The sequence below is a fragment of the Eubalaena glacialis genome, chromosome 18, assembly GCF_028564815.1.
Source record: "Eubalaena glacialis isolate mEubGla1 chromosome 18, mEubGla1.1.hap2.+ XY, whole genome shotgun sequence".
Classification (NCBI taxonomy): Eukaryota; Metazoa; Chordata; class Mammalia; order Artiodactyla; family Balaenidae; genus Eubalaena; species Eubalaena glacialis.
The window spans coordinates 54,751,349-54,774,373 of NC_083733.1; the positions used below are offsets into that span (position 1 = coordinate 54,751,349).

General features: G+C 37.1%; 2 protein-coding genes across 4 annotated transcripts in view; one reads left to right on the forward strand and one right to left on the reverse strand.

Annotated features, from left to right (window-relative positions):
* LOC133078876 (zinc finger protein 420) overlaps positions 1-23,025 on the reverse strand; it is a 178,773-nt gene that overhangs the window by 75,452 nt on the left and 80,296 nt on the right. The window lies entirely within an intron of this gene.
* Positions 673-22,239, forward strand: ZNF570 (zinc finger protein 570). 3 transcript variants are annotated; one of them, XM_061174117.1, is made up of 5 exons: positions 673-1,232; positions 2,110-2,184; positions 5,890-6,016; positions 6,346-6,441; positions 18,553-22,239. In XM_061174117.1, exons 2-5 carry the CDS (start codon positions 2,152-2,154, stop codon positions 19,905-19,907), a joined length of 1,611 nt encoding a protein of 536 aa, XP_061030100.1. In that variant the 5' UTR covers positions 673-1,232; positions 2,110-2,151; the 3' UTR covers positions 19,908-22,239. The 3 variants fall into 3 exon arrangements, with proteins under 3 accessions (XP_061030100.1, XP_061030101.1, XP_061030099.1); XM_061174118.1 differs by lacking the exon at positions 673-1,232 and adding an exon at positions 1,341-1,358; XM_061174116.1 differs by lacking the exon at positions 673-1,232 and adding an exon at positions 1,361-1,402.

A 23,025-nucleotide genomic window follows, 5' to 3' on the forward strand; every position in this document is an offset into this window, starting at 1 on the left:
CACACAAACCTACATCCATTAGTATAATCCTCACGGTCTGCCATACACACTATCATACCACAGTCCTACTCCACTCTCCACCAGTCAGTCACTTTCTATCATAGCACATTCTCACAGTTAACATCACAAATGTCACACACAATAACACAATAACACACATGGTCACAGAAATGCACCATGCTCACTCCAACACACAGAGTTTTGCATAGTTACTCTCACAGAAACACACACACAATGACAGAATCAAAGGGTGGTGCACTAACTCACAAAATCAGTCAGGTGACTGACTTAAAAATAATCACTGTTGTTCTAAGGGGGTATAGAGTCAGGTTAAGGAGCCGTGGAGTGTCGGGGGAGAAGTGTAATCAGGGAAGCCCTCTTGGAGATGTGACATTTGTATCTGAACGTAGGGAACTTTGAAGATACCCGACATAGGAGCCATTTTAGGAAGAGGGGACACAGTCACATCCACTGTCACTGAATCACAAACACAGGAACCATATGCAAAGGATGACACTCTCTACCCTGACCCCTCCCCTCCTGCTTTCAAGGTAAACCATTCCCTAAGAACGCCCTAGGGAAGGCGGGACTAGGTGGAAGCATAATGCACCTGCGCACTCCGCTCCCAACTGCCCACCACACACCACACACTTTTTTCAGGTTCCCCAGCTCAAAGAGAGGAACTCACTTTTCACGCACTTTGTGTAGACGCGAGCGCACTAGCGCGCGCCCACACACCACCCGGCCCCCTGCGACTAGCCCAAGGCTTGTAATTCTCTGCTGCGTTGCTTAGAGAGGTGAACCGAAACCCTGTGCCTGCGCACTTCAATCCCAAACCGTCTAGTGTGACGCTCGGCCAGTCTCTGTGGCAGACCCAGGCTCGGAGCTGAGAGGAATCATCGGGACTTCCAGGCTCCTTCTGCAAGGCCAGGGAGAGGTCGGCGTGGCAAGAGCCGGGGCAGAGGGGGCGGTATTACGAACCCCCAGAGGAGCTGAGCTGTGGCAGTTGAACTCCCGGGTGCCGAGCCTTTTTCTGGTCAGGACTACATTTCCCAGTGGCCCCCGCGAGCACTGGGCCCTCTGCCCCTTTGTGTCCTCCGGAGGCCAGGTCGCTTCTTTCCGGGCCCGCGGAGGCTGGGTTCCCTCAGATTCAGGGCAGGAGGTGGGCCCGAGAGGAGGTTACCCGAGTTTTCCGGGCTTGGACCTGGTCTTCCGGTACTTCGGTTCTGCAGGTAGGAAGTGGGTTGAGGAGCGGCCTGTGGGTCACCCTGACGTCGGTCCCCGGGCCTTCTGTGTGACTCTTCGTGTGAGACGGGGTTGAGACCTTACGGCGCGTGAGCCTGTCACCCGATGTGCCTGTACACATCGTATCTGTGTGACTGTGGGTGCGAGTGAGTCGATGGTTGGTGCCACAGAGGGCGAGACTGTGAGCGGGGGCGGGAGGGTACTCTCTGTCTCCCGTTGTTCCTGTATCCTCGGCCTCTTTGTGACTGGAGTGTGAGATCACCGGCTGTGATACCCTAGTATTTGAGGCTGGGGGCTATGGGAGAGGGTGACGGTGTGAAACTGCCCGTACCCGTGGCCGCTGTGATCTGTGTAAGATGGTGGTTGGCGCTGTAGTTTTTAAGAATCTGTGGGTGTGTGTATGTTGTGGTGTTTTTTTTTTTTTTTGCGGGGGGGGGGGCCGCTGAGTGAGACTCTGTGCCACCAGTATCTATTAAAGCTAACCAGGTGATGCCAGTGTGCCACCAAGTTTCAGAACCACTGATCTACTGGAGAGGAGAAGGAAAGTGGAGTCAGGAAGACCTTTATTTGATCTCGGTGCTGTTATTTATTAGCTGTGTGTCTTTATGCAAATGATTACATTACTTGGAGTTTTTATTTGTAAAATCTAGAAAATCTCTTGTTAAAATAATAAATTAGGAAGTGATTTAGGCACAGGTTAAACTGTATGCAAGCAGATTTCTAGGTCTCCATTCTACCTTCTCTCTATTGGAGGGAAGGGTGCAACAGAGGAAAGAGAAGCAAAAAAATTCTAGGCTAGTGATGCTGGATGCTGCAAGGAAAGCCTAGTTTCTCACGTTCTCTTCCCCATCTCACTCATCTAAGGACACTGCCATTTCCCAAGAGAAGAGTCAAGGGGAGGAAAGAATGGCTGTTGGACTTCTTAAAGCCATGTACCAGGTGAGCTGGTGTTTTCTCTTTCCTGAAATATTTTCCTGCTTTTCAAAACAAGCAGACATTAATTTTCCTTCTGCTGAAACTTTTCTGGGTGACCAATCATGTCACTTCTTAAAACCCTCCAATGGATTCCCACCTGCTTCTGGATAAATGTTGAAGTCCTTGCCTTGGCCTGCAAGGCCCTACATAAACTGGTCCCTGGCTAACTCTCTGACCTCATGTAATTTTTCCCATTCGGTAGTTCACTCACTCGGTTCCAGCCACACTAGCTTTCTTGTAGTGATTTGAGTACATTCTTAACTCATGGCCTTGCACTTACTGTTCCCTCTGCCTAGAATGCTGTTCCCCCAGATACAGACCAACTTCTTCATTCTGGTCTCTGTCCAAATGTTCATTCATTCAACAAATTTTTGCTAAGCACCTATTAACTAAGGGGGCTTAATCCTAGTCTTCTTTTCTGCTCTATCTACACTCACTCCTTTGTTGATCTCACCCTGTTTCACAGCTTTATATACCATCTATATGCCAACAACTACCAAATTGTATACAGCCCAGAAATCCAGACTCATATATCCAACTACCTACTCAGCATCTTCATTTGGTTATGGAATGGATACCTCAAATTTAGATGTCTCAAACTGAGTGAAATGAGCCATTGGAAGTTTGGGAGCATAGGAGTGGCATGATCTGATTCCCATTTAATAGGATCACTCTGGCTGCTATTGAAAATAAACTGAATGGGACAAGGATAGAAACAGGAAAATCAATTAGAAAACTCTTACATACTTCCCCATCTAAGATGTTCAAGCTAAAAGTCTTCCATTAGGAAATTCTGTTTGTCCTGCCTTCAAAATATATCCAAAATCTGACCACTTATTACTACCACCAGTTTCCATTCTGGTATAAACCAACATCTCTCACCTGGATTATTGCTATGCTCTTGTAAGTTGTCCCTCTACTTCCACCCTAACTGTCTTTAGTCTATCCCTGACAGAGCAGCCTAAGTGATCCTGTTACGTATGTCATATTATGTCATTCCTCTTCACATCAGGGAGAGAAACAATGGAAAGTATAGACAACTCTTTAAAATAGTTTAGCTGTAAGGGAAGAAGAGAAATGAGTGGTAACTGAAGGAGAAACTGTAGTCAACAAGGTTTTTTAAAGATGGGTATATGTCTGTGGGCTGATGTTAAAGATTCAATAGAAAGGGAAATTGAAGATGAAGAGGAGAGAGGAGGGAATTGCTGGAACACTGTGCTTGCGTAGCTGAGAGCAGCTGAGGTCTGGGATACAAGTGGAGGGGTTTGGCCTTTGCTAGGAAAGTGGGCTGTTCATTTATAGTAATAGGATCAAGTTAGAGTTTATGGGCCAGATGCAAGTAGATGTGTAGATGTTGTGGGAATTTGTGGAAATTCTCTTAAAATGGCTTTTGTTTTTTCAGTGAGACAAAGCAAGATCCTTAGCTGAGAGTAAGGATGGGGAAGGAGGTATTGAAGATTGAAGAGAGAGAAGAAAGTATCAAATGGTCATTTAAGAGGGTGGGGGAAATGAATGGACTAGAGAAATGTATCATGTAGGTAGGTAGCAATGTATCATTTTGGCCCCCTGGAAGTTAGTGATCATGAATTTAAAGTGAGACCAATTAGCATGGTTTCTCTAGCAAAGTTCAGCTGTGCAGGGTACAGAAACAGAGTATGCTGAGTGATGGCTGTGGTTTAACCAAGTGAGTATAGTTAAGTGAGAGGGGGCCGGGCAGTTGAGGGTATATGCATGGGGGTGATTATAACAAATGGTTGTTCTAGGAAGTGAGGGTATGTGGGGGTGAAGAACAGTGAAAATGTGGTGAGATCAATAATTTGTAGGTTCTAATGGGGTCGAAGAATTATCCTAATTGGGGTACCAGAGGGAAAAAACTGGAATATAGGAGGTGGAAGTGAGGTCTTAAGGTCTAGGGCATGATCATGAAGTGAGCGACTGTAGAAGTGTGGAAGACAGGCTTATTGGAGAAGATGGGGTCAGAGAACTGAGAGGCCAGGCTGTTGGGAGGGTTATTTATATGGATATTGAAATGACCAAAGCTTATGTTTAATGGGAGTAGCATTGGAGACAGTAACAGTGAGCCAGATGCTGAAGTGTTCAAGTAATGCCAGAGAATTTGTATCTACCAGGAATTGGTAGATAATGGAAACAAGAAGTGATAGTGACATAGCCTGATTTCATGAGGTTGAAAACTAGGTATATTTTAGGAAAGAGGGTGGGGAAATGGTATGGAAACAAGTGTAAGGAGCAAAGAGGTCACCTACCTCACCTCCACGTGCTGCAGTACAAGGGATGTGAGAAATAAGACAGTCACCACATGACAGGGCTTCAGGGAAAGTTGTCTTCTCCGCTGGGAATCATGTTTCTGTAAGGCAAAAAGGTTAAGGGAACTGTTGACTTTCTTTAGACTGGTTTGATTATAATTATGAATGGATTTTGAAACCAAGTATTTGGTTAGAGTTCAAATATTTTAAGAGGTTCTTTGTTAGAGGTCAAATATTTTAAGGTTAGAGTTTAAGCTCCTTATGTTGACATTGTAATTATTTTCATTGACTGTATAAATTAACTTAAAGAATCAGTGAAAAAATGTGTATGTTGTATATAAAAAATTTATACATTTATTATACATATTTATGTAAGCTAAGGAAAACATTTTTGGAAGCATGTATACCACATGAACCAAACTTTTAACAGGAGCGTTTCTGCAGTATATGAAGGATGTTATTGCTAGGGCAGAGAGGGAGAAATTCACAAACTACTTCATATAATTAAATAAGAAAAAAAGTTACTGTGTGTTGAAAAAACACTTTAAGAATTTTTATTTTGTAGAGACAGTTTTTTAAACTATGACAAAATTGTATCAAATGCCCAATTAAAAATCTTGCTTTGACAGATTCACCTCTTCTAATTTTGTAAAAAAAGAAAAAAATTTATGAGTGTGTATGTGTGTGTGTGTATCCATCCCCACAACACATAATGTATGTTAGTTTTCATCAGGTGGTCACATTATAGAAACCTGGAATCCAGCTGAATCATAGCATAGCTCCAAGTTTTTAAGAACTTTGCTCAGCCCCTATAAGCAAAAACAGTATTATGAGTGGAACACTCATTTCTTTACACAAAATTTTAAGTACTCTCTATAAAAGTATTTGAATTTTAATGGAATTGATAATTTGTTTTGCTTGTTCTAGAACAATTTTCAGAGATACAGCAAGCACTTTATGGTCTCATTTTTGATCCTCTTATAGCTTCTTGAACTTTGCAAACCATTCATTCATTAATTCAGTTTATTCAGCAAATATCTGAATGCCTCATGTGTGCCAGATACTGTTCTATAACTGGGATATAGCAGTGACCAAAACAAAAACATACTCTGCCCTCATGGACTTTACATTTTAATGGAGGTGAGGAGCAGACAATAAATAACAAAATAATTAAGTACCATGGAGAAAAATAAGGAGGGGTTAGGGGAATAGGGAACTGGGGTAAGAGCATTGCTTTTTTTATATACAGAACGATCTGAGAAGTACAAAAGCCCTGAGGGGGAACATTCTTGACATATTTGAGGATGTAATATATGGGAGAGCCCTGTGCGCCTGGGGCAGAATGAATGAGGTGAGTATGGGAAGCGATGAGGTTGTTTCACTTCATTTATTTATTTCATTTCAGGAGTTGGTGACCTTCAGAGATGTGGCTGTAGACTTCTCCCAAGAGGAGTGGGATTGTCTGAATTCTTCTCAGAGGCATCTGTACAGTAATGTGATGTTGGAGAACTACAGGATCTTGGTATCACTGGGTAAGAATATCTTCTTGTAAAATTGAGCTTATACTCATAAGGGGCACTTTGCTACCACCATTGTTGTGAATTTTTGGATAGCATCTGTAGTGCTTGGCTGAAAGTCTGCTGCCTGTGCCAAAGTAACGGGTTAATATTTGTGGAGTTGGCAGTGAACAGGTCTATTATTAATCTGTGTTGGAAGCTTCAGCTTCCCTGTCCTTTGAATACATGTCCTTATCACAGTTTTCTCTGGCTTACTGCAAGCTCCCTCTTCCCTGATGATCGAAGAATTGGATGTGAGTTCTGGGATATCTACAGCATGACCAAATTCTGTTTCTTATATGCAGGACTTTGCTTTTCTAAACCAAGTGTGATATTATTGTTGGAACAAGGGAAGGAGCCCTGGATGGTAAAGAGAGAGCTGACAAAAGACTTGTGCTCAGGTGAGTGAAGAGGAATAGGCAGGCAAAAACCTTTGCAGGTGACAGCCCAGCTTGACTCAAAGGTATCACACCTCTTCACTCTTCTTTGTTGTTGGCATGTTCCTCTCAAATGTCCTAGGTCTTAGTAGAAACTTGAGTCCTTTTAGTGTGTTCTCCCAAAGTTGATATTCTAAACTGTCTCTCCTTTCACATTTTGCCCCCTCTTATTTATTCTCTGAGTCCCCTTCCTTCCCAGTCTCATAAACCTCTTCCAGTCTTTAAAAAAATCGTTTCCTAATCTGATGAACTTTTGAACTTTTGATGAACTACAAACAGCTGTAACTGAAGTAACAAGTTCAAATCCTGACACTTACATGCATTGGAACTTTGGGCAAGTTACTTAACTTCTCTGTGCCTTTGTTTTGTCATCTGTAAAATGGGATAATATTTTTAAGGTGCTTTCAACAGTTCCTATCTCATATTATGAGCTCAAAAGCTGTTAGCTGCTAGTATTATAATAGTAGTAGTTTATCTCTAAATGCCTCATTTTTCTCTTAATGGTCAGTTCATTCATTCCTTTAATCAACATTTATTGAATTTGTACTTTAAACAGAGTACTTGCAAGATGCTAGGGTATTATACATTTATGTAAATAATCAAATAGTTGATAGGCTTGTAGCAGAGATAAAATATGACTGAAAATGGCACACATGAAAAGAAAGCTGACATGAAGGAAGCTCAGAGAGAGGTGAGAGAGGAGTCTGCTTAGTTGGGAAGATGGTCTTTAACAAAAACACAGGTCAGGGACTTCCCTGATGGTCCAGTGGTTAAGACTCCTCGCTTCCACTGCAGAGGGCGTGGGTTCGATCCCTGGTCCGGGAACTAAGATCCTGCATGCGGTGTGGTGAGGCCAAAAAAAAAAGGTCAGAAGCTAGAAAACATTTGAGGGAGAAGAGATTAAGAGGTTAGCTTTGTGGTGTAGGAAGGATTTTCAGATAGGCATAGGAAGCATTAAGGTAAAATGAAGGACTTAAAGTTCAGAAGAAAATTAGGGTCATTGTAAACATCTCTGTCAACACTACTCCCCAACTCATTCCCACCCCTTCCACTACCTCTCCCCAATCTTTTATGTTCATGTTCAGTTTTCTAAGGAAAAATTTTGATATGGAACTGTAGTATCAAAGAATACGTGGCTAAGTTTTATTTATTAATTATTATTATTAAATAAATCATACACACATAAATATATTAGACTAAATATGTACTTTAGGTAATAATATAACAAAAAATGTACCTGCTTCTTAACTTAGAATATAAAAGATTGTCAATGCCATTTTAGGTCCTCAAGGGCCCCTGCCTAGTGATATATCACTCTCTACTCTTAGACCATCTCTACCACTCACTAGGGTAACCATTATCCTACAATTTTGCTTATCATTTCTTGACTTTTCTTTATTGTTGGTGCCATACAGCCCTAAACAAAATACTTATATTTGCATATTTTCAATTTTTTATACATGGAAATATATTGGAAATATAGTGTACAGATAATTCTGACTTTTTTCAACTCAAAATTATATTCCTGAGATTCATCCATGTTGATTTTAGTAACTATTTTTCATTGAATTTTTTTTTTCCTGTTGAAATGTAATGTATTCCACTGTGAAAAATCACAATTTATCCATTGAAGGGCATTTGAGTTGTTTCAGTTTTATGTTATTATAAATGTTACTGCTATGAACCTTATTATACATGACTGATGGTGTGCATATGCTGGAGTTCATGTAGAGAATATAGCCAGGAATTTACTGCATAATGCTATTTTACTTTCCAGATTACTTGTACTAATTTACATTTCTAACAGCTGTGTGTAAGAGTATTCATTGCTCCACATTCAGAATTGACAAATTTTTAAATTTTTTGCAAATTTGACGGGTATGAAATATTATCTCCTTATACTTGTCATCTGAATTTCCTTGATTACTAAAAAAATTTGGCATCTTTTTATATATATAAATGGCCATTTTGATTTCCTCTTCTGTGAAGTGCCTGCTCAAGTCCTTTGTTCAGTTTTGGGAATATATATATTTTTTATGAAGTATAGTTGATTTACAATACCATTAGTTTCAGGTGTACAACATAGTGATTTGATATTTTTATAGACTATACTCTATTTAAAGTTATTATAAAATATTGGCTATATTCCCTGTGCTATACAATATATCCTTGTTGCTTATTTATTTATTTATTTTTTGCTGTGCCATGCGGCTTGTGGGATCTTAGTTCCCTGACCAGGGATCGAACCCAGGCCCACTGCAGTGAAAGCACCAAGTCTTAGCCACTGGGCCACCAGGGAATTCCCACTTACTTATTTTATACATAGTAGTTTGTACCTCTTAACCCCCTACCATTATCCTGCCCCTCCCCCATACCTTCTTTGTACTGGTAACCACTAGTTCATTCTCTGTATCTGTGAGTCTGTTTCTGTTTTGTTATGTTCATTTGTTTGTTTTATTTTTTAGATTCCACATATAAGTGATAACATACAGTATTTGTCTTTCTCTGTCTGACTTATCACTAAGCCTAATATCCTCCAGGTCCATCCATGTTGTTGCAAATGGCAAAATTTCATTCTTTTTTTGTGACTGAGTAGTATTCCATTATATATATTCACATACATACATATATATGTAGGTATATATATCACATCTTTATCCATTCGTCTGTTAATGGACACTTAGATTGCTTCCATATCTTGGCTATTGTAAATAATGCTGCTATGAACATTGGGGTGCATGAATCTTTTTGAATTAGTGTTTTTGTTGTCTTCGGATATGTACCCAGGAGTGGAATTGCTGGATCATATGGTAGTTCTGTTTTTAGTTTTCTGAGGAACCTCTGTACTGTTTTCCATAGTGGCTGCACCAATTTACATTCCCACCAACAGTGCAAGAGGGTTCCCTTTTCTTCACATTTATTATTTGTGGTCTTTTTAATGATAGCCATTGTGAAATGTATGAGATGATATCTCGTGGTTTTGATTCGTGTAGCTTATGTTTTTGAGTTTGATATTTTGTTTTAAGAAACCTTTCTATATTCTGAAGTCATATGGGTGTTCTCAAATTGTCTTCTAAAGATTTTCCTTTTACATTTAGGGCCATAATCCAATTGAAATTGATTTTTGAGATTGAAGTAAGTATTTAATTTCTAAAACCAAACGTCCCAGACATTTACTGAAGAAATGAGCTCTCTTTGCTTACTGTTCTGAATGTTACCTCTTAATATATCAGGTTATAGTATACTTATGGGTCTGATTTTGAGCTCTGTTCCATTCCATTGACCTCTGTTTTCTTACGCCAGTACCACACTATCTTAAATATTTTAATGTAATACTTCAATATCTGTTAGGGTAAGTCCCTATACCTTGTTTATGTTCTTCAGAATTTCTTGTTTGCCCTTTGGCCATATAACTAAAGTTTAGGTCAATTTCCACTAGAAAACAACAAAAAGCTATTGGCTTTTGGTTCAAATTTTATTCTATATATCAATTTTGGAATTTTTTTTAATTTGTGAACATAGTTTATCTCTCCATTTACTTAGGTCTTTAAATTTCCTTCAAATGTGTTTTATAATTTTCTCCATAAAGGCCATGCACATCTTCTATTAGATTAATTCCTAGGCATTTTAGTTTTGTTCCTGTGTTAAATGTTGTCTGTGTTTTCAATTTGTTGCTCATACATAGAAATAAAGTTAACTTTTGTACTTTGACCTTATATCCAGCAACATTGCCAAGCTCTCCCATTAATACTAGTAATTTTTAGATTTCCTTGGCTTTTTCTGTGGGCGGGCATGTCTGTGAATAATGGCAGTTCCTTCATTTTAAATTCTTATACCCTTAATTTCTTTTTTCTGTTACCCTGTCTTAGATCACCAATGTGGTATGAACCAAAGTAGTGATAGCAGGCATTTTTATCAACTTCTGGTCTCAATGAAAGTGCTTTAATATTTTGTAATTAATAAGTCTGATATTTAAATGTTTCTGGTAGATACCCTTTCACTACTGTTTGCTAGAGTTTTGATTGTATAAAGCTTTTGAGTTTTAATGTCTTTCTGTAACTGTAGATGATTAGATGATTTTTACTTTTTCATCTGTTTATGTAGTGAATTACATATGACATTTTTAATGTTGAACCAATCTTGTATTCCTGAGACAAACCCATCTTGATCTTTTCCATTCATTGCTAGCTGCTATTTGCCAATATTTTATTTAGTTTTTTTGCATCTTTGTTTGTCAGTGAGGTTGGCCTTCAGTTTTTCCCTTCATGTACTCTTCTTGTCAGATTTTGGAATCAGGGTTGTCCAAGTTTCATAAACTCTGTTGGTGAGTATTCCTCTTTTTCTTCCTTAGAAGAATTTGGGTAAAATTTTAAAAATTTGTCTTTTGAATGTTTGGTAGAACTTTGTTCATCTTGGCCTGGGATTTTTTGTGTGTGAAAAGAATTTAAACTAATAATTCAATTTGTATTATAAGATTTTGTGGTTTTTATTCCTCCTATAGTCATGGAGTTATGGTATTTTTTCTAAAAATTTATAATTCTCATCTAAGTTTTCAAATTTATTAAATAAAGTTATTCATTATTTTCTCTTATCTGAAGTTGGTAGTATATGTAATTATGACCTCTTTTTCCTTCTAAAAAGGGAGAAACAAATCTTTCAACTTATTAATGTTTTCAGACATTTTTTACTTCACTGATCCTCTCTAATTTATCTTTAAAATGTTTTCATGTACTTCTCCTCTACTATTTTATTTCTCCTAAATTTTTTATGCTATTTTCTCTCTCCCTCTCTTTTGCTGGCTTTTAAACTTAGATAATTCAGTGTTTTTGAGGCTTTCTCTTTTCTATTATAAGCATTTAAGACTATATTAGGAATATAGTTCACATGTTTTGATATATAGTATTTTTGTTATCATTGTATATCTTAGCATTTTCTAATTTCCATTGATTTTTTTCTTGACTGTGAATTATTTGGAAGCTTTAAGTTGCAAATTGAAGTTTTTTGTTTGGTTTAACTACATTGTGATTGGAGGATATGGTCTAGTTAACATGCATTCTTTGAAATACTTTGAAACCTCTTTTACATCTTAGGGGTTAATTTTGGTAAATATACTGTGTGTTCTGGAGAGTGTCTGTTTGCTGCTTGTGGAGTACAGCATTTGATATATGTTCATTGGATTAAGCTCATTAATTGTGCTGGTCAATTCTTCTGTGTATTGATTTTTTTTAAAAATCTCTTTGAGCATTATTTTGAAAGTATTTTATAAGGTGATATGTTTGGGGGATTATCTTTCTGGTAATCCCAGAATGATTATCTTTCTGGTAAATTCTTATATTATTGTTACTCTTTGAATCTAGTGATGAGTCTTCCCTTAACTATTTAGCTTAATATTAATATAACTATATTAGCCTTCATTTGTTAATATTTCCTTAGTTTAGTTTGTCCCACCCCTTTACTCTCTTACTTTCTATGTGTTTTTTTTGTGAACAGTATATAGGTAAACATTTTTTTGTCCAGTCTGATAATCTAATTGTGTTCTTGTTGAGTTTTAGGAGTTCTTTATGTACTCTGGATATTAACCCCTTTTCAGATACATGATTTGTAAATATTTTCTCCCATTCCGACCGTGGGTTGCCTTTTCACTCTGTTGATTATGTCCTTTGATGCACAGAAGTCTTTAATTTTCATGAACTCCAATTTGTCTATTTTTTTCTTGCCTGTGCTTTTGGTATCATAACCAAGAAATCATGGCCGAATATAATGTCATGAAGATTTTTCCCTATGTTTCCTTCTAAGATTATTTTAGTTTTAAGTTTTAGGTTTAAGTCTTTGATCCATTTGGGGTTAATTTTTGTATATGGTGTAACAACTTCTTTGTTTTGCATGTGGATATTTAATTTTTCCAGCACCATTTATTGAAAAGCCTGTCCTTTCTCCATGGAATGGTCTTGGCATGCTTGTGAAAAATCATTTGACCATGTATGTGAGGGTTTATTTCTGAGCTCTCTGTTTTCTATTCCATAGGTATATATATCTATCTTTATGTCACACCACACTGTTTTGAGTACTGTATCTTTGTAATAAGTTTTGAAACCAGGAAGTGTGAGACCTCCAACTTTCTTCTTCCTTTTCAAGATTCTTTTGACTATTCAGGGTCCATTGAGATTACATATGAATTTTTGGATCAATTTTTCTGTTTCTGGAAAAAGCATTGGGATTTTGATAGGTATTGCATTGAATCTCTAGATAGTTTTGCGTAGTTTGGACATCTTAACAGTATTAACTTCTAATCCATGAACACAGGATGTCTCCATTTATTTATATCTTTAATTTCTTTCAGTAATGTTTTGTAATTTTCATTGTAGAAGTCTTTCACATTCTTGATTAATTCCTAAATATTTTATTCTTTTTTGATGCTATTGTAAATGGAGTTGTTTTCTTAATTTTCTTTTCAGATTGTTCATTGTTAGTGTATAGAAATGCAACTGATTTGTGTGTGTTGACTTTGTATTCTGCTACTGTGCGGAATTTGTTTATTAGTTATAACAGGTGTTTGTTTTTCTTTTGTGGAGTGTTTAGGATTTCTACATGTAAGATCATGTTGTCTACAAACAAACTATTTTATTTCTTCCTTTCTAATTTGGAGGTTTTTTATTTGTTTTTCTTGCCTAATTGCTCTGGCTAGAGTCATTTCTGACTTTAGTTGAATTGCTCTTTTTTCTTAGTCAGTCTTATTAAAGGTTCATCAATTTTATTGATCTTATTGAAAAAACAACTCTTGGTTTAGTTGATTCTTTCTATTGCTTTTTAAATTCTCTATCTGGTTTATCTCTGCTTGAATCTTTATTATCTTCTTCTTTCTTCTAGATTTGGCTTAGTTTGCTCTTTTTCTAGTTTGTTAATATTGTTGATTTGAGATCTTTCTTCTTTTGTGATGTAAACCTTCACAGCTATAAATTTCCCTCTTAGCACTGCTTCTGATGCATCCCATAAATTTTGGTATGTCATATTTTTATTTTCATTTGTCTTAAGATATTTTTAAACTCTTCTGTGATTTCTTCTTTGACCCATTGGTTGTTTAAGTGTGTGTTGTTTAATTTCCACATATGTGTGGATTTTCCAATTTTTATTTTGCTATTGATTTCTAGTTTCATTCCATTATGATTAAAAAAGATAGTTAATTTGATTTCAATCTTTTGAAATTTATTAAGACTTGTTTTACGGCTAACATATAGTCTATCCTGGATTCATGTTTATTTTCTTGATGAATGTTAGGATTTAAAAAAAAATTTTTTTTTTTATTCATGGTGTTTTTGTTTTTGTTTTTTTGGCCATGCCACACAGCTTGTGGGACCTTAGTTCCCCAACCAGGGATTGAACCCGGTCCCAACGCAGTGAAAGTGCTGAGTCCTAACCACTGGACTGCCAGGGAATTCCCTAAAAAAAAAAAAAAATTCTTGCAGTGAGTTTGCCAAACTGCAAAATCTGAGAGGACAGCATTGCACAAGATTGTACTTATTTCAAACACCAGCTGCAAGTTAGGGGATCCTCAGGGCCACCCTCATTTCTGACCCACTGGCTACATGTTTGGGAGTGCCTACAGTCACCCTCAGGTTTAATAATTCACTAGAATGACTCACAGAACTCAGGGCAAGAGCTATATTATGATTACAGCTTTACTGTAACAAAGACTACAAATCAGAACTAGCCAAAAGGAGAGACACCAAGGGTGAGGGCGGGGAGAGTTGCAAATGTGAAGTTTCTGTTGTCCTAAGGGCCCACCAGGCATCTCAATATTCAAAAGAATATTACCAACCAGGGAAGCTCTCACAAGCTTCAGTGTCCAGAGTTTGTTTTGTTTTGTTTCACTATGTAGGCATGATTGAGTGAATCATTACCCAGCATGACTCAATCTCCAGCCTTCCTTCCTTTCCCAAAAGTCAGACTGATCTCATGGTGGCTCAAAGCTCCAACCCTTTAATCATATGGTTCGTCTTTCCAGCATGGTTAGCCTCCAACCTGAGTCATCTATCTCGTTAGCAAAAACTATCTAGGGGCTCATCATGAGTCACCTTATTAGTATTAACTATCAGGTGTAGTCCAAGGGGCTCACCATGAATAACAAAGACACTCCTTCCAGGAGTTTAGATGGCTTAGAGGTTACCTCCTGGGAAATAGGGACAAAGGCCTGCCGAATTCTTTATTGCACAGTTCTTTTAAGAAATCACAATAGGCTCTGACTGTAATTGAATGGACATAATAGGTAAATTTAGTCAGACTTTGTGGCTTTACATTGTTGGTTCCTCATATACAAAAGCAAAGTGTGCATCTTCTCCCTTTATTCAAATTTTTTGGGGTGGTCCATCATTAGAATTGTAAAGCTTTTGTTCTTTTCTTATAAAGTTTATTTCTAGGGTTTTTTCCCTCTTCGTTGTTGTTGTTATCAATGTTAAAGATATCTTCTGAGAATAATTATTTTCTTTATGCTTTCTTCTATTGCTTTTTAAAATTGATTCTAAAATTGCAAAATAATATTCTTATTTGAAAAAAAGAAGTATAAATAGTACAGTAATTTCCCACATAGCTTTTATATTCTATTCTATATTCTATTCTTTTATTTATCTAATTATTCATATGTGGTGTTTAGCAAGCCCCAATGTATACTTTGTATATAAAGAAAGATAATTTTTATTAATGGTTACTATTACTAGCTGTCTTTTTTTGGGGGGGGGCCACACCACATGGCTTGGGGAATCTTAGTTCCCTGACCAGGGATTGAACCTGTGCCCTTGGCAGTTAAAGCATGGAGTCTTTAACCACTGGACTGCCAGGGAATCCCCTTTGTGACATTTCTTAATAATATATTCCAAATTGTGTATATTATTGTGAAAGTATATTTTATACTTTTTCAGTATAAATCATTGAACAAGTTGATTTTTATTATAACCTTTAATATCATGTGGTATTAATGTTATCAGCCCTGATTTTTTCTTGCTTACATTTGTCCTTCTTAATCTCTTTGGGTTTCTTCTCTTTTCCTGAATATCTTAATGTTGGAGTGCTCCAGAGTTCACTCCTCACTCCTTTCTCTTCTATCTACACTCATTCTCTTAGTAATTTAGTCTCTTTAAATACCATCTATATGCTGGCAACTCCCAATTTAAAAATCTCTAGTCCAGATGTCTATCTTTTTTTTTTTCTGAATTATAGTTGATTTACAGTATTATATTAGTTTCAGGTGTACAGCATAGTGATTAAAAAATTTTATAGAGGAGCTTCCCTGGTGGCGCAGTGGTTAAGAATCCTCCTGCCAATGCAGGGAACACGGGTTTGAGCCCTGGTCCAGGAAGATCCCACATGCTACAGAGCAACTAAACCCGTGCGCCACTACTACTGAGCCTGCGCTCTAGAGCCCGCGAGCCACAACTCCTGAGCCCGCGTGCCACAACTACTGAAGCCCACGCTCCTAGAGCCCGTGTTCTGCAACAAGAGAAGCCACCACAATGAGAAGCCCACATGCTGCAACGAAGAGTAGCCCCCACTCACCACAACTAGAGAAAGCCCGCGTGCAGCAACAAAGACCCAATGCAGCCAAAACTAAATACATAAAAAAATTTTTTTAATTTTATAGATTATACTCCATTTATATAATTATAAAATATTGGCTCTATTCCCTGTGCTGTACAATATATCCTTGTAGCTTATTTATTTTATACATAGTAGTTTGTACCTCTAAATCCTCTACCCCTATCTTGCCTCTCCCTGCTTCCCTCTCCTCACTGGTAACTACTAGTTTGTTCTCTGTATCTGTGAGTCTGTTTCTGTTTTGTTATATTCATTTGTTTGTTTTATTTTTTAGATTCCTCATATAAGTGATAACATACAGTATTTGTCTTTCTCTGTCTGACTTGTCACTAAGCATAATACCCTCCAGGTCCATCCATGTTGTTGCAAATGGCAAAATTTCATTCTTTTTTATGACTGAGTAGTATTCTGTTGTATTAGTATATATATACCACATCTTTATCCATTCATCTGTTGATGGATACTTGGGTTGCTTCCATATCTTGGCTACTGTAAATAATGCTGCTCTGAACATTGGGGTGCATATATCTTTTTTATTAGTGTTTTCATTTTCTTTGGATACATACCCAGGAGTGGTATTGCTGGATCATATGGTACTTCTGGTTTTAGTTTTCTGAGGAACCTCTGTACTGTTTTCCACAGTGGCTGCACCAATTTACATTCCCACCAGTGGTGTAGGAGGGTTCACTTTTTTCCACATCCTCACCAACGTTTGTTATTTGTGGTCTTTTTGATGACAGCCATTCTGACAGGTGTGAGGTGATATCTCACTGTGGTTTTGATTTGCATTTCTCTGATGGTTAGTGATGTTGAACATCTTTTCATGTGCCTGTTGGCCATCTGTATGTCTTCTTTGGAAAAGAAGTTATTCTGCACATTTTTTAATCGAGTTGTTTGTTTTTTTGACATTGAGTTGTATGAGCTATTTATATATTTTGGATATCAACCCCTTATTGTAGACCTCTACCTTTAACTTAGTCTCATGTGTCCATCTGCCTTCTCAACATTTCCATTTCAAAGTCTAAAAGACATATTAAGTTTATGATGTTTAAATCTGAACTCTGGATCTTCTATACCTCACTACCTAAGCTTGCTGTACCCATAGCCTTTCCCATCAATGTTGATGGCTATTCCATCCTTCCATTGTTCAGACCATGAACTTTGAAGACATGCTTGTCTCATCTCTTTCTGTTACATTCTATATCCAATCTGTCAGTATATCCTCCTGGCTTTTCCTATAAAATATACCTAGAATCTGACCACCTCTGTGTACCTCCACTGATATCTCTCTGGTCTGAATCATTATCATTTCTCACACTGATTGCTACAATAGTAGGTCCCCTTCCTTCTCCCCTTGCTCTCCACCTTCCAGTATTTTCATTAAATCATAACTAGATATCACTTCTGTACTCATACCACTTCAGTGGCTCTCTATCTCACTCAGAGTAAAACCAAATTTCTTAGGTGGCCTATAAAGCTTTAATAATCTGATTATCCTTTACCCCCTGACTTCATCTCCTACTACTCAGTCCTCTCCAGCCACACTGGCCTTCTTGCTATTCCTCAAACAAACCAAACATGCTTCTACTTTTAGGCTGTTTCTTCTGCCCAGAATGTTCTTTCTTTAAATATCTAAGTAACTAACTTTTTCACTTCCTTCAAATCTTTGCTTTAATTTTTTGTTTGTTTGTTTTTGGCTGAGTTGGGTCTTCATTGCTGCATGCAGGCTTTCTCTAGTTGTGGCGAGTTGGGGCTACTCTTTGTTGCAGTGCGTGGGCTGCTCATTGCAGTGGCTTCTCTTGTTGTGGAGCACGGGCTCTAGGCGCACAGGCTTCAGTAGTTGTGGCATGTGGGCTCAGTAGTTGTGACGCACAGGCTTAGTTGCTCCATGGCATGTGGGATCTTCCTGGACCAGGGATCAAACCCGTGTCCCCTGCATTGGCAGGCGGATTCTTAACCACTGTGCCACCAGGGAAGTCCTGCTTTAATGTTAACTTATTAATGATTCCTACCTTTGACTTCACCAACACTCCTGAGCTCTCTTACCCTGCTTTTCTTTTTCTATAGCACTTAGTACCTTCTAACATACAATAAAATTTACTTATTTAGCATTTATTTTCTGTCTCCCCCAAGAACATAAGATCCATGAAGGTAAGGATCTTCGTTTACTCCAATATGAAAGCATATAGAACAGTACCTGGTACAAGGTTCAATGAATGTTCTTGAAAGAAGTAACTATAAAAATGGAGATTATTTCAGTTCCTGTATTATTCATACATGCATAAAATTATAACTGAGTCCAATCACCTACATAAGTCCTTCTTGACCTGAGATTTATCTTATTGATTTTCTTATAATTCTATTCATTCCTCCTCAAGTTTCTCTATGACCTATTTTCAGTTTCTGTTCTTACACACTTCAGAACTACTTTCATAAATGTACCTTCTGGTACATAATAGAGTAGACATTTTTTTTCTTATTATTTTTCAGACTGGGAATCTGTGTGTGAGACTGAAGAGTTAACCCCAAAGCAGGACATTTATGAAGTGCGATCATCTCAGAAAGTAATAGAAACACTTACAAGCTGTGGCCTTGAGTACTCCAGTTTGAAAGAAGAATGGAAATGTGAGGGCCACTTTGAGAGGCAACCAGTGAATCAGAAGGCATGTTTCAAGGAAAAGACAATCACTCATGAAGAAGCCCCTGTTGATGAAAGAGGACAAGAATATAACAAAACTTGGGGAAGTTTCCATCCCAGCACACTACTTCATACACAACAGATAATCCCCAAAGAGGAGAAAGTACATAAACATAACACACATAAAAGCTTTAAAAAAAAATTAATGGCTATTAAGCCCAAGAGTATCTATACAGAGAAGAAACTTTTGAAATGTAATGACTGTGGGAAAGTCTTCAGTCAGAGCTCATCCCTTACTCTTCATCAAAGAATTCATACCGGAGAGAAACCCTATAAATGTATAGAATGTGGGAAAGCCTTCAGCCAGAGATCAAATCTTGTTCAACATCAGAGGATTCATACTGGAGAGAAACCCTATGAATGTAAGGAATGTAGGAAAGCCTTCAGTCAGAATGCACACCTAGTTCAACATCTGAGAGTTCATACTGGAGAAAAACCTTATGAATGCAAAGTGTGTAGGAAAGCCTTCAGCCAGTTTGCTTACCTTGCTCAACATCAGAGAGTTCATACTGGAGAGAAACCCTATGAATGTATTGAATGTGGGAAAGCATTTAGCAATAGATCATCTATTGCTCAACACCAGAGAGTTCATACTGGTGAGAAACCTTATGAATGTAATGTCTGTGGGAAAGCATTTAGCCTTCGTGCATACCTTACTGTACATCAGAGAATACATACTGGAGAGAGACCCTATGAATGTAAGGAATGTGGGAAGGCTTTCAGCCAGAATTCACACCTTGCTCAACATCAGAGAATTCATACTGGAGAAAAACCTTATAAGTGTCAGCAATGTAGGAAAGCATTTAGCCAGATTGCCTACCTTGCTCAACATCAGAGAGTTCATACTGGAGAGAAACCCTATGAATGTATTAAATGTGGGAAGGCTTTTAGCAATGATTCATCCCTTACTCAACATCAGAGAGTTCATACTGGAGAGAAGCCTTACGAATGTAATGTTTGTGGAAAGGCTTTTAGTTACTGTGGATCCCTTGCCCAACATCAGAGAATCCATACTGGAGAGAGACCCTATGAATGTAAGGAATGCAAGAAAACCTTCAGGCAGCATGCACACCTTGCTCATCATCAGAGAATCCATCTTGGGGAGTCACTGTCACCACCCAATCCAGTCAATCACCAAGTCCTGTAGACTATCTCAAAAATACTTCTGGAATTTATACTCTTTTCTCCATCTCTAATGTTGTCATCCTAGTCTAAGATTCATCTCACCTGGATCACTCTATAGCTTTCTAACAGGTTTTCCTGTATCAACTTTTGGTCCCCTTAAATTCATTTCCCACCATGCACCCAAACTGATCTTTTTCAAGTGTAAGAATACACACATCACTGCCTCCAGTTAAGTTTTTTTGGCTTGCTGTTGTTCTTAAGCTAGCATTCACAGTCTTTAAAACTGTCTATGAGGAGTTTCATTATCTGGTTCTTAGAAACCTTTCAGCCTTATTTTATTCCAGTCTCTCTGGGCAGTAGGCACTTCCCAGGACTAAGAGCTTAGATTCTGGAAAATCATAGCTCTACCACTACTGTAGCATTGTGTGATTTTGAGTAACTTGCTTGACTTATCTAAACCTCAGGGTTTTCTTTAATTCTTAAAATAGGGATAATAAAGGATACTGTATTGTAGAAATGTGAGTATTAAATGAAATAGTGTCTATTGTAGATTGGTGCATATTAAGTAAGAAATTTGCATGCGAAGTACTTAACATAGTGCATCAAATATAGCAGATATTCAATTTAATAATAATAGCTAACATGCATTGAGTGCCTACTATGCACCAGGCACTATTCTACATACTCAACATATATTAACTCATTTAATCCTTACAGCTAAAACAAGATTCGTTAGTGGACAAAGCAGAACATCCATGGGAAGCAGCAGGTCAGAATTGGGGAAACCTAAAAACTTTAGAATATATGTGGGAGTGTTTGTACTCTAGGTGAGTAATTGATACAGACAAAAGTAGTAGAACTATAACACAACCAGTTTTAGGAGGTTTCTAAAGAAAAAATTGGATAAACTAATTAAAGAAAATGAAGATTCACTGAGAAAAATACAGAACTTATATTTAGATCAAGAAAAGAACAGAGAGTATTGCAATTAATTCCAAAAACCCAATAAACAGAAATTTATACTGTAGAATAAAAAGACATCAGTCCCAGGTAATTGTATGGGTGAATCTAGGTGATTTCAAAAGCATTTAAACTGTTTCATACCATAGAAAAAGTATAAAGTTTATAAAATTTTATCAAGTGATTATAAAATTGAAACCAAAAGGGGACTGAGGGAAGAAAACTACAGTCAAATGTAGTTTGACGACATTTATATATATACACACATGCATATATATACTTTCATTCATTCAGTGAATTTTGAGTAACTGCTGTTTGCCACACACTGATTTAGACATGAGGAGATAAGATGATCAATACAAAGACCATGTTCTCATGGAGTTAAAACAATAGATTTTCTAGGCCCAGAAAACTGAAGAACAATAAAATAAATTGAAGGGTATTATATAGCCTAGGCTGAAGAGACTCAAAATAACAAAGTTATCAGTTACTCCTAATTTACAACTTCACTGCAGTTCCAACCAAAATTCCTCAATGGGCCTTTTTGCCCTTTAATGTCACAGCTTTGTTTTGAAATTCATCTATGAAGTGTGAATTCTAAAGAAACAAAATTATCGAATCTAATCTATTTGTAGAAACTTTGCATATGATAAAGATGGTTTATACCAGTAGAGGAAGGATGGATTTGGGAGTAGTAAAATAATTGACAATGTACATCACGGCAGTAAGGGAAAAAAATAAAACCACAATGAACTATTTCAAAATCATCACATTAACAAAAGCATCACAGTACCTATTACTGGGAAGATGTAGAGCAATAGGAATATTCATACAGTGCAGTTGAAAATAGTTTTTTAAAAATAATTTATCAATATCTAGTAAAGTTGAAGATGTGGATACTCTTTGACCCAGCAATTCCACACTTAAACCTCTACAGAGCCTCTCCTTATGTGTTCAGGGAGATGTACATGAAGACCCACTTCAGTGTTGTTTGTGAAAATGAAAAGTTTAGGGTAAGCAAAACAATCATTAGCGTTTAAGTAAGTTAGAATTGAAATTAATGAACTAGAGGTACTTTTATCAATATGGATACATCTCAGAAACAATATTGAAATCGAACTAGAGGGTATTTTGTATGATATGGTTCCACTTATTTATATAAAGTTTGAAAACATGCAAATCAACACTGTATTTTTCATGGCTAAATACCATATTGAAATAGTGTAATAACATTTATGGAAATAATCATCAAATTGTGATGACCTCTGGGGAGGGAGAAAAATGAGATTGAGGAAAGGATGCAAAGGGAGGTATCTTTTAATCATTAATTTCTTTAAAAAATAACTGGCCAGTTATTCTAAATTGATAAAGCTGGTTGTGGGTTTTTATTCTCTGTATCTTTCTATATGTTTAAACTATTTCATAATTAAAAAAACATTTCAGTAATGTTTGCTTTTGTCAGTTATTCCTTCACTATACCTCAGGCATGCCATATTCACCATTCATCCAATCCATAGTCACCATTTTCTTCAGAAAGAAGCTCGTATACAATTGCCTTCCAGATGCAATCACTGTTAACAATTTGGTGACTATCCTTCCAGGCATCAGAGTTTTGAGAATGACTATATTTTTACACTGAGAGTTTTATAGCCTACTTACTACATTTTTTCCCCCATCATTCCTTTTTTCCCCCAGCTTTATTGAGGTAGGATTGACAAATTAAAATTATATATATTTAAGGTGTACAACATATTGTTTTCGTATATTTATACACTGTGAAATGATTACCACAATCAAGCTAATTAACATATCCATCACCTCACAGAGTTACCATTTGTGTGTACTACATTTTATCATCAATATGATTAACAATCACTCGCTATTTCCCCCTAACCACTCCAGGCCCTGGCAACTGCTAATCTACTTTCTGCTTCTATGAATTTGACTATCCTGGACATAAGTGGAATTATAAAATATGTTGTGTTTTATGACTGACTTCTTTCCATTAGCATAATGTTTTCAAAATCCATGTTGTAGCATGTATCAGTACTTCATTCTCCTTTTAAAAAAATAGACTTTATGTTTTAGAGAAGTTTTAGGTTCGCATCAAAATTGAGTGAAAGGTACAGAGATTTTTTCATATGACCCCCAACCCCACACATGCTTAGCTTCCCCCATTA